The 13,092-nt window shown below is 33.9% G+C and overlaps 1 protein-coding gene across 1 annotated transcript in view; it reads right to left on the bottom strand.

Annotated features, from left to right (window-relative positions):
- LOC143228964 (dual specificity calcium/calmodulin-dependent 3',5'-cyclic nucleotide phosphodiesterase 1A-like) overlaps positions 1-12,714 on the bottom strand; it is a 147,350-nt gene extending 134,636 nt beyond the window's left edge. Inside the window, exon 1 of the mRNA XM_076460501.1 lies at positions 12,109-12,714. Coding sequence (XP_076316616.1) covers positions 12,109-12,190 — 82 coding nt within the window. The 5' untranslated portion in view covers positions 12,191-12,714. The remainder of the gene's footprint in view (positions 1-12,108) is intronic.
- Positions 12,715-13,092: the final 378 nt, after the last annotated feature.

Raw genomic sequence — 13,092 nt, 5'->3', positions numbered from 1 at the left:
TATGTTTTATCGTTTTGGTTCAGGCAATAATGAGAAAATTTAATAATAAAAAAGGAAGAACTGGCTCGTAATATTAGTCGTTAAAAACATTTCTAGTGAATTTAAACATATTCAACGGTGAACAAGCGTGTTTCTCAATACGGAATCCATCTTTTAAAATCAAATGAACTGACTTCGCTATCCTGTTATCTTCATAAGGTCTTTTTTTTTAATCCGTTCCAGAAGATATCAAATTTATAGACGTAACTTCTTTCAGTCTTATCAATTGTCTGTAAGGAATGTTGAGATATTATGAACCGTGGCTTGTAAACGAGATCGGATTGATCTAGTACCTTGCATACATGAGCTATCACTTTCACAAAATAAGGTATTTGGAGGTTTATTTCCTCGCTGTTAATAAAATGTTTATCCTAGAGTAAAGCTTCTGAGTGTAGATATTCTCCTAACGATTGACCCACTGCATGTTTCTCCTGAGAGGATTGTTTACTGATAGACAAGTGAAGTAGCTTCTTAACCAGATCAGCTGGCATGAATAAAGCTAGTCTTCTGGGGTTTCCAATCGGTAGAAAAAGGAGTAATCATAGTTAAGACAACTGGCACACTTTTAATTAATTAATTAAGCTGTAGTGTAGTCCAGTGTAAAAGAAAATTAATTTAATGGTATCTTTTTCGATATTTGTTCATTTGTCAAATGTCTTTTTTTTTTTTTGTTCATTTGCGTCTTGTTTTTTCTATGTAAAGTTCCGGTCATACCAATCAAGAGTAAAAACATTAAAACTAATGAATGTAAATCCAGAAACAAAACCCTAGAAACAAATTTCACGGTCACATAATTTCTGGACTAGATGCGTGAAATACATCTGGATGCTCATATACATACACTTACTTTATCAATAAACGGCAAAAAAAAAACTTTAACAACTTGAAACTCCATGAATAAATTAGTTTAGTTCGTTTATTTCTAGCTGAAAACAAACATCGTGTCCTCTGGTAACGTTCACAAGGAAATTATAGTAGTTCATTCTTCACTATTATTTCATTATACTTGCTATTTAAACATGTCTATATATAGAATTAGTCGTCATGCAATGATAAAGCTTCTTACTGCCCATTTCCAGTATTCCACACACACACACACAAAGACTCAGCTAACCTGATAAAAACAACACTCAGATTATTAAAACAGACAAAACGTAATTTCATCGATGGTTCGGTCGTGAAATTGGAAATTCGATGCGACGATAGCCATCATTTGCGTTGAAACAACCACAGCTGCGTGAGGCAACAATTATTTTCATGGTTCCCAAGGCAACGTATTTGTTCTTCACAAGCCTAAACACACTCACACATATACTCAGTTGACTGTAGATATTCCCATTTAACAAACACACCTAAAAGGTTCAGTGTAACGTGTAACGACAGCTGTATTTCTCATTATTACATGATAATTGAATGATGTAATTTGAAATATTCATATCTGTGACTTGATTAAAAATGTGTTTAGTACATCATAGCAAAAGTTCATAGTCCAAGCATCGCCACATGTGGCTCAATAGTACCACAGTTATTTTTTCTTAGAAGCTTTTGAGTCTCCGGTTTAACTAATTTAAGCGCATTTCAGCTTCGTATGTGATTGCTGTAACCATATACATGTAATTCACGTAATTATCTAGAATACTAATTATAAATACTTTCAACTTCTGCTCGAGGCAAGTTTTAATGCAAATGTGTGGTACGTTACTTTTCGAATAAAACATATTTTATTATTATTATGTAGTTTTATCGATTTGTTTTCCTATACAATTTGCACTATTTTGTTAATGATGCAACATTCATAGTAACAGTTTATAATTATAGTATTTATACTGTAGGTTGGGTTAGTCACACTGAAAGGTAATAACCTGAAACTCACCGATTCGATTTTGTTTCCTTATGACTGACCAGACTCTCAACGTATCTCAACGTAACTGTTGCGACTTTACCATCGGTTGGGTTTGGATTTTTTGAATTTCGCGCAAAGTTACACTAGGGTTATCTGCGCTAGCCGTCCCTAATTTAGTAGTCTAATACTAAAGGGAAGGCATTTAGTCATTACCGCCCATCGCAAACTCTTGGGCTACTCCTTTACCAACAAATAGTGGAATTGACCGTACTTTATAACGCCCCACGGCTGAAATGGCTAGAATGTTTGGTGCGACGGGGATTCGAACCCCGATTACGAATCGAGTGCCTTAACCAACTGGTCATGCCGGGCCACGTATTTCATTACGTTTAAAAATATATATACTTATTTATCGAAACCTGATTATTAAAATCTATAGAAAATAGTTTTAAATATATGTTTATACACAACAACGTTTTCGCCACCAGACATTTTTTTTATTCCCAAGAGCAAGACAAAATTGGAAATTCTGAGGAAACGTCAAAAATGTTATGTTCGATAGACTTACAGTAACCAGCCCCTGGGAACAGAAATAGCTAGCTTACCATGTAAGCCTTTATGGTAAGTAAAGGATTATAAGGGTTTAGAGTTTGTTACGGATATCTAAACCCGGTTTATAGCAGTTTGAATCCACAGATATACCGTTGTGCCATTGGGGACAAAAGTTTAGAGAAAACAGTAAAAAAAAGAAAGCAAACAAGATTACTTTTATTAGTTCTGAGTTTGAGTCAAATAGACATTGAACCCAATTTTGAATTTGCTCAAAGAAACTTCATAATTGATTAAATTACCTAGTGGACCTGGATGAAAACCTTTTCTTTACTTGAATAAATCATCCTATGCGCTTCTGTCATTCGATTCCTAATTTCCCATCTTCGTACGTCTTAAACAAACTAGGTATTTTTAGGTACCCAACTTTCTAACACCTATACGGTACCGTATGTTCGCGAACAACTAAAATATTAGTGTAACTATTTTAAGACATTTTATTCTATTTGTTCGTTAAAAGCCTCTAAGAAAGTGCTGAGTGAGTAAAACTATGGTTATATAATAACACAGGATTGAAAGCAATGTTAAACTCAATTACAGGTGCACAGGAATTCACTCTGCTCCTAAATTCCTAGAGTAGCTTCTAGTGTAAAAAGTAACCTTTTACGAACAAACTTTTAATGATACAAAAAAGTTTTTATCAGTTCTACTTCTCTCTAAATAAGCTTTATTGTACAAAGTTTCCTATGGGCTCTACCTCCTTAACCCTCCAAAGATTTATATATATTCTATTGCACCATTCAACCTCAGTTGTCATAAGTGGGCTGTTAAAATTGAGAAGTTTCGTCATGTTGTGATGCAAGAGAAACCCACTGAAGATGACCTAAGAAGGTCGAAACGTTGTTCTCTGCTGTCCTGAGAGACATTTCGTCATATTGCTTGTGCTGGTAACGTGATATCTCATATCGATTATTGTACTATCTCAGTGCTAACAAATAAACAACACTGTGACATTGTGAACAAGAATCCTGTATTAAGACAACAGAAAGTAGAAAGCTTTACAATAGCAATGCAAGTTTGTAGGTTATGGTTTATGAAAGTTGAATAACATATGTTATTAAATGTTATTATATACAGTTACTACAATAAGGTGATATTTTTCGTCACAAAGTGAACCTGTAGAATTAACACTGATATCCTATTACAGGACCTGATTTATATTCATCTGTTTCGCCTCTGAGGTTAAAAGTCAGGTTTCATTCCCAATATGTGCTTTGTACCAACAAAAACGAACAAACACTCATGCTTGTACTTGTAGAAAAAACAAACAGTAAAGTTGTTTGTCCTGTTAGTTTCTATACCAATACAATAACTTTAGTTTTACTTATCAAACAGTAAAGTTGTTTGTCCTGTTAGTTTCTATATGTTTGTCCTGTTAGTTTCTATACCAATACAATAACTTTAGTTTTACTTATCAAACAGTAAAGTTGTTTGTCCTGTTAGTTTCTATACCAATACAATAACTTTAGTTTTACTTATCAAACATAGTTTTCGTGACGATAGACAATCAAGATCGTGACGAAGGTATTGCAAATGTGTATATATGGTTGTGTGTATTGCAAGCCTCTAAATACACCATTAAATTTAGTAATAATAAAGAGGACGCACAAATCCGCCAAAACTAGTTTCTCTAATATCACTCATGACAGTTTGTTCCGTTTGCTGTAGTTTTTTCACTAGTGATGACCATCCAGTTTCTTCTGGAGATTCTTGTGTTCTTTTCTTTATAACACAGGTGGTAATTTGGGGTTGTTGTGTTTTGTTTTTGCAAAAAGAGTGTATTTTCAATCTATTTTCCTGTCAATATAATCCTTAAAAAGCATAAACTACGTGATATTAGACTACTCAAGTACTTTTCTTTGAGCTATTCTTTTGTCTCGTCTTAAGAAAAAAAGAAAATTAACATTTATGAAGTGCATCATTATTACTGTATGTGGTGTTTACATTTGTTCAAGTGAACGGGCGTCATCGAAAACTATCTGTCTGTGACATATGTTTGTAGTTTATTGTGTTTATAGAAACAACAATACAATAAAAGACAGAGAGAGAGAAATGTTTCTGTTCAGATTTACTCTGGAGAAAGAAAATAAAGCATTGTTCCAGTACGTGACATGTAAATAAATGGATATACTCAAGAGATAACAGTCTTTGCTAAGCCTTCTGATGTTCTTTTAGTGTCCACTAAATGGAACAGAACTATACGTCTATTAAAAAGAGCAACTACACATTTTCACTGATACAACATAAAGAATTTAACGGCACCATGTTAACCAATCTATTCACATGAGTAAAATAGAAATAACAATAACATAAGAATAGTGGTCTCAAATAATAGTCCCCCGCTGGGACAGCGGTAAGTCTTCGGATTTATAACGCTAAAATTAGGGGTTTGATTCCCCTTCGTGGACTCAGCAGATAGTCCAACGTGGCTTTGCTATAAAAATCCACACACACACACACAAAAAATAATATAATGAGATAAATATAGGATACGACAAGAAATCTCGATCTCTTTGGGGCCCGGCATGCCCAAGCGTGTTAATGCGTTCGACTCGTAATCCGAGGTTCGCGGGTTCGAAACCAGGTCGCACTAAACATGCACGCCCTCCCAGCCGTTGGGGCATTATAATTTGACGGTCAATCCCACAATTCGTTGGTAAAAGAGTAGCCCAAGAGTTGGCGGTGGGTGGTGATGACTAGTTGCCTTCCCTCTAGTCTTACACTAAATTAGGGACGGCTAGCGCACATAGCCCTCGATTAGCTTTGCGCGAAAATCAGAAAACAAACAAACAATCACAAAATCTCACGACAAAACTTTCTGTGATTCGGTTCCAATCTTACAACAAGTTACGTCAGCCATATCTAGCCAGCAAACACAGTTAATTTAACTACCAAGGGAACTGCTTGATTGCTGAGTATATTGTAAACATGCAAGCTTTAATGTAAGATTAAAAATCTAAACGTAAATAAACTATTTTAAGCTGGGTGAGAGACCTACTCATGAGTTAAACTCGTTTCCTTTCTTCGTTATTGTACAATGTTGTATATTGCCAGTAAAAAAAGCATATATATTATTCGTGGTGACGAGAAATTCACTTGAAGTAAAAATATATCCTCAAGATGACTGATATTAGAACTTTAATTAAAGTACAGAACAACGTTTCGACCTTCTTAGGTCATCTTCAGGTTACCAAAGAAGATGGTCTAAGAAGGTCGAAACGTTGTTCTGTACTTCATTTTAACTAAAGTTCTAATATCCATACCAGCCGTCTTGAGAATACATATATATTATTGTTAGTTAATATTCGAGAATATTTTGGACCTTACAAAAATAAGAAAATATATCTTTGGACTAACTCTACAATATACTGAGCAAAAAAAAAAAAAAAATCCAAGCTCAGATACTCTTTGTCAAGTAAGAAAGACAAGTTGATCAACACCATTACTTACAAGTCTTGCAATAAAGTGTTCTTTGAACAAACTCAAAACCTGGAAAGGAATTAGAAACATTTATTACTTACACTTGAATATTAATGTACAGGGTAGGGCAAAATGGTTACATAATTGCTTCGTTTATATCCTAGCGTGATTTCTAACTATTTCGAAACAACCATTAATTAAAATGATTCAATAACTTTTGTTCATATTTTCTTTGTTAACAACCATATAGCACCATCAATACCTTTCACAGAGTAATAACTATTTAATAGCTTCTATCCTACTCTGTATATAGCTAGCTTAGTGGTTGTTTCTAAATAACGAATACATTTCAGTTATTTGCTTGTGGATAATTATCTAAAAATATTTTACGTTTATATGACGATTAGTTTAAGTCAAGAAGTAGAAATGATTCAAAAATACTCTTCAGTTGAAAAAACAGTAGAATATTTGGATGTTTAGAATACGTGAAGCGCCAGAAAGACTAAGTGTTAGCTGTAAGAAACAAACTTGAAAAAAAAACACAAAAAACGACACACTCTTAGAGACAAGTTTGTTACATATGGACATCTCTCAACAAACCTACTTTGAAGAAAAATAAACTGTTTCGAAGTTCAAAAATAGAAATTAGAACAACCACGAACACGATGGAAATACCAGACTGACAGCAAGAGCTCTCGAACTCCGCGTGCACACAGTTAAACAACGTGTTTTACAGTTATATATTAATATGCTTATCTGCAATAGGGTGACATGCAACTGAAAAATAGGATATATATTACAAGAGAAATCAAACAGAGAAAGTGAAAGCATAAGAATCAGAGCTGAATACTTTGTTATCACTCGTTCCTCATTCACCATCGAACGATCGTTTCGATAAACGATCAAACGATAAACGATTAGCAGCAAACACCTAAACAACATTCAGTACCATATAATTCAAACCAAGAGCTGGAACCATTACCATATATTTTAAACCAAGAACTGGAACCATTACCATATAATTCAAACCAAGAGCTGGAACCATTACCATATATTTTAAACCAAGAACTGGAACCATTACCATATAATTCAAAACAAGGAGGCGATCTCTTAATAAAGTCAGCTCCAACTTAAAGTAGACATTGTTTGTGTACAGACAGAAGAATAAAACTGTACATGGTTTTCATGTTGTAGCTTATATAGTGTAAACCAGTAGACATAGTCAATAGTCATACAATAACACTACACTAGTAGGTACAGCCAATAATCATACAATATCACTACACCAGTAGGTACAGTAAAAAAACATACAATATCAGTACATCAGTAGGTGTAGTCAGTAATCACACAATATCACTATACCAGTAGGTACAGTCAGTAATCATACAATATCACTACATCAGTAGGTGTAGTCAGTAATCATACAATAACACTACATTAGTAGGTGTAGTCAGTAATCATACAATATCACTACACCAGGAGGTACAGTCAGTAATCATACAATATCACTACACCAGTAGGTACAGTCAGTAATCATACAATATCACTACACCAGGAGGTACAGTCAGTAATCATACAATATCACTACACCAGTAGGTACAGTCAGTAATCATACAATATCACTACATCAGTAGGTGTAGTCAGTAATCATACAATATCACTACGTCAGTAGGTGTAGTCAGTAATCATACAATATCACTACACCAGTAAGTATAGTCAGTAATCATACAATATCACTACACCAGTAGGTACAGTCAGTAATCATACAATAACACTACATTAGTAAGTATAGTCAGTAATTATACAATATCACTACGTCAGTAGGTGTAGTCAGTAATCATACAATATCACTACACCAGTAAGTATAGTCAGTAATCATACAATATCACTATACCAGTAGGTGTAGTCAGTAATCATACAGTAACGCTATACGAGAAAGTACAGTCAATAGACTGCTTACACAGAATAGGCCTTCAGCTATATTAACAGCTGATAGAAAGGGTTAACCGCAAAATGAATTACCCATGCTATACTTTCAAATAATAAAAGCGTTTACAACTGCTGACAAACACGGTTTCCCACTCTAGTAGCTACCCAGTATAGACTTTCAAGTAGTAACACTAGATGTAGAGGGCTAATTTCAAATGACAACAGTTTAAAAACACCATTAGCAAACAAAGGAATGGATAGCCAATAACTTTCAAATGACAAAAGACAATAAAATGAATAACCAGTTAATTTAAAAAAAAAAAGGGAGAAAGCCTTTAGATTTTAAAAAGATAATAGAGCAAATAGTAATAGGGTTATTTAATAAAATATAGTTTCAACTTGTGGTAAATGACGAAATGATTGACGTTAAATTAGAGACTCAACTTTAACCTGTTAACAGATAAAATACACGGCTATCCTCCAAAATGGCAAGCGATCCATGTGATCACGTAATAACCATATGTCTATGTACTGATATTTGCACGTGATCTTTTAGGTACTCCCCATCAAGTCGGTCCACATTTATAGCATGCTTTCCTAATATATTATTTACATATTAATTTCTTATCAGCATCGTTGTAACTGTTATTACATAATTAAAGGCTGTAACAACTCTTCGCTTTTTATTTATTAGTAAGGGTTATTAGTGCTGTTAATTGTAGCCTTTTTATAAAATAAGTTCGCTCTTAGGTTATTAATATTTATGTATATAATTGAATATACATGCAAAATTTTCTGTAACTTGCATTATTACAGAAACGCTATGTAACAGTCGTCTATAGTACACGTAGCAAATACAATTGCAACGTTACAATTCGTTATTATTATCATAACACAGGACAAATAAGTCCTAAGTTTATGAGTCTTGCCATCAAATTAAATTTTGTTAGCAGTCTCGTAGTAAGAAATGACATGTCTTTGTTCCACCGTTTCATTAACGTCACTTTCGAAAGTTTTATCTTGTGGTTTTATATTAGTTAGTGAATGTTTCCATTTGTTTTAGGAATGTTCAGAAGTTGTTGCTTATCTTCAACTGGACAACGATTCATATATCTAGTGAACGTTGTACGAAATTGTCGTCGATCCTCAACTGGACAACGGTTCCATATGTTTAGTGAATGTGGTACGGAAATTGTCGTCGATCCTCAACTAGACAACGGTTCCATATGTTTAGTGAATGTTGAACGGAAATTGATGTCGATCTCTAACTGGACAACGGTTCCATATGTTTAGTGAATGTTGAACGGAAATTGATGTCGATCTCTAACTGGACAACGGTTCCACATGTTTAGTGAATGTTGTACGGAAATTGTCGTCGATCCTCAACTGGACAACTGTTCCATATATTTAGTGAATGTTGTACGGAAAGTGTCGTCATTCTTCAACTGGACAACGGTTCCACATGTTTAGTGAATGTTGTACGGAAGTTCTTGTTGGTCTTCTCATACGACAACAAGTCGTATGGTAATGAATATTTTCACAAGTTACAAAAGCCATGTTGCAATGCATAATTTTTATTGTCTTGAAGCATAGCAGAAAGAAATGTGTACTATATACTCTACATAACAATATCAAAACTGGTTGCCTAAATAACCTTTAGTCGTTACAGTCTGCTGACGCAGCTAGATACATTTTTAAAAATTCCTCCAATTAATTTCAACAGAATGAAATCAAGACAACATTGATCATAGCTTCCAGGGGATTCTTTCAAAACCAGGCGCAAAGTTTTACGTTGGTTTTCGTTTAAGAATCACAGTACATGATGTGCTGTCTTATACTGTAAATGTTTACATGTAATATGATTCAAATGGTAAAGTACAACATTATTCCTCCATCAAAGAAGTGTTAATTAATTATATGATACCCTTTATTTACTGATATAATAAAGCTTTAAATAAATTTAATAAAGTAAATAAAGCTTTATTTACTGATGAGGGCGTGCATTTTGAAGAGTTCCTTGTTGCTTTAACGAAGCAGGCTTTAGAATGTGAACTGTATTTGATAATATTTTCAGGAAATCGTTGGCAACTGCTTCGTTTGAACAGAGATATTCTGTGAAAAACTAACACAAATCTACAAAACTGTTCTACGAACCTATTCTAGATTGGAGGCATTCTGTTCACTAAAGAATTACACTTGTCACCTTCATAGTGTGTATATATACTTGTGTGTGTGTGTAATTTCTTATAGCAAAGCCACATCGAGCTATCCGCTGAGTCCACCGAGGAGAATCGAACCCTTGACGATAGCGTTGTAAATCCGTCGACTCACCACTGTACCAGCGGGGGACATATTTACTTGTATAAAAGTATATAAACATCTCAGTTGTAACTCGTTTTCAACTGTCAATGTGAGAATACGTTTTCCAAATACAGAAAGTTTAGTGAGCCTGAACCTTGAGTTGAACAACACGTCTACAAATAACGTTCAAATAACTGTTTATATAGCTGAATGGTGTTGCTATTAACAACATAAGTACTGCTTGAAATGACATAATAGAAGAACGCCAGAAGTGAAGCTAAATCTGTCTTATCACTAAAAGCTTTTTCAAATACAGCTCTACCCTAATTGTTAGCTCAGGTGACAACCCAATAAGAGAACATTAACAAAATTAATCCTGCTTGGATCAATATTAAGATACAGAGTTACCACATATAACTCGTGGCAAATCATTTCTTGCAACGTTGTCATGTATCGATTACACTAAAAATTGATTTCAAAATATCGATAGTGATATATTTAATCACATAATAACAAATTAATACATTTCCAATAGGCTAATGTAATATTTTTCTGAGCCATTTATGTACGAAATTGCTCGTAAGTGCAGGATTGTAGACAGTTAAAGGGTTCTTAGCAAATATATGAGTCGGACAATAATTTTAAGCTAAAACCATATCAATGCTTTAATTCAGCTCAATAATTAATTACTGCTAAATATTCTAATAAATCTCATTGAAAGTGGTTTCTTTCTTGACATCGAGTTTTCTAATAGGTACAAGTCTAAAAGTTTTCACTGTGACGGTAAATGGTTGTGTATAAAGATGTCGGCAATGTGGGTGTTTATGACAACGTTGTCAAGTTCATGTTGTTAAGATCATATAATCACTACGCCTCAATCTTACAATGTTAAACGTCGCAACTCTCTAGTCCCCTCACCTTGGGAGAACTTTTGGTGTTGATGCGTAATATTTAATAAAACTGTTAAAATTAAAAATTTAGTTTTCTCTAGAGGATAACACACGCCGCTTTTATTCGGGTTGTGCATAAGAAGTGCACAAAATTGCTTTAGGAAACATTACTGTAACAGAAGACATTGTCTATAGGTTACAAAGAAATCACCGAAGCTGTGACCTACGCTGTTATGATGATCAAAACTGAAACATCCTTGTCATGATGAAGGCGTAGCCAACAGCAACGCCCAACTTTTCTTTCACTCAGCAGTTTTCTTCTCTTATCTTCGTTCTCTTATGTTCAGTTTTCATTAATAAAAATTTAATAATAATTGTATTTAAATTTTAGTTGAAATTAAAAATCCGATCTCCAAGTATTATTAGCTTGCGTTAATCAAGAAACTGTATTTTATGCTAAGTTAACGGTTTTAGAAACCTGATAAAGTATCTTTTGTAAGACTTTTGTTTTTCCTAATACATGTTCAACTGTATATTATTTCTACAAGCTAATTTTCGATACTTATATACCTAATAAATGTTGCTCACTTATTTTATTACATAATACACACACACACACACACACACATATATATATATATATATTATTATTATTTCATTTCTATTTTAATAGCTGTAAGTTTTGTTTGAAGTTTTAATCAATTTGTTTGACATAAAAATACATACTGAATACATGAACAAAATCGTTCTCCGATGGTTAAGTGTTAACCTTGAGGGTTATAATGCTAAAAATTCAGGATTCTAGTCCTAGAGTGTACACTAGTCCATTATGCATCTATGTGTTCAATCAAACAAACACAAAAAACACTAACACGTACAATTACGACATTCATATAAAATACGTGTACTTTATACAAAACAGCATATAATTACCATTTAATTATATTACCATATAATTACCATTTCATCAGTCACGTTATCTGTTTCAATAACTTACGACTTAATAGGCTCTTGTTTAACAGTGTTTTAGTAAATTCCATACCAACTGTCTACACTAATAGTAGCGTAGTTACTTACCTATCGTGTACGAGAAACCGTCGAGTTGAAAAGTAGCGCTTTTCCACTTTTTAAACTGACGAGGTTCCTTCTTTGTAGACATCGTCCGGTACTCTCGAAAACTAATCGATATATTAGCTGGTCCAAAACTTTTAGCTCGATTCTATAAGAACGCGTCTCGGAATATATCAATTTTCGCGAAGAAGCGCATAGCAAAAATTTTCCCAATTTCAAAAGTGTCTGCTCTGAACTTTGATGAGGAACAAACTATTAATCTATTTAATAACCACACGTTCTTTTTTTATTCTATTTTATTAAAGTTATGCTGTTCAAAGAAGTGAAAAAATCGTATTACTTTTGCTACGCACAGTTTCTCGTCTTTGGAGAAACTGAGTGGTACTGGTTTCGTGTCACCTGAACGTTTTATTTCGTATGCGTATCAAACACTGGCGTTGAAAGCGCAGCGCATGGCTAATCTTATCTGTAGTTGGAGCTATAAATCACGTGACAAACCATAGGCCTTAATAGTTACTGCTTTTTCCTTGCTGATTGCACACGTGTATCTTATCTCTTTTTCACTAAAGCGCTAACCGAACTTACTTTTTGTGCACTGCTTGGTACCGAAAAGTTGGAAATGACAACCGGCTTAACCGCTTACTATGTTTTCCCTGCAAATCGTATAGAGTATGTAGAAGCCACACTAACTTCGTATATAAAATTTAGCGCATGCGTATTGCTGCACAACCAACTGTTGCTACGTTATCGTGAGAGCTCCTCACGTAACAAATATGGCGCTAGGTAGATATATAGAAATTCTCTTTTTTATATCATAAATCTGGTATATCATGACTGGCCATAAAAGTATATTTTACTCCAATTTTTGTTCCAGTTCGCTATTGGCTTTGCCGCAAAGCACACCTTATTACAGGAAAATACAGTTTTACTACGTGCAGTCTATCACATCTCAATCTGATACTAAAATAATAATAATGTTAAGTATAGTGA

This window comes from Tachypleus tridentatus, chromosome 10 (genome assembly GCF_004210375.1).
Source record: "Tachypleus tridentatus isolate NWPU-2018 chromosome 10, ASM421037v1, whole genome shotgun sequence".
In the NCBI taxonomy this organism is placed as follows: Eukaryota; Metazoa; Arthropoda; class Merostomata; order Xiphosura; family Limulidae; genus Tachypleus; species Tachypleus tridentatus.
This window is presented reverse-complemented; position numbering and strand designations above follow the sequence as displayed.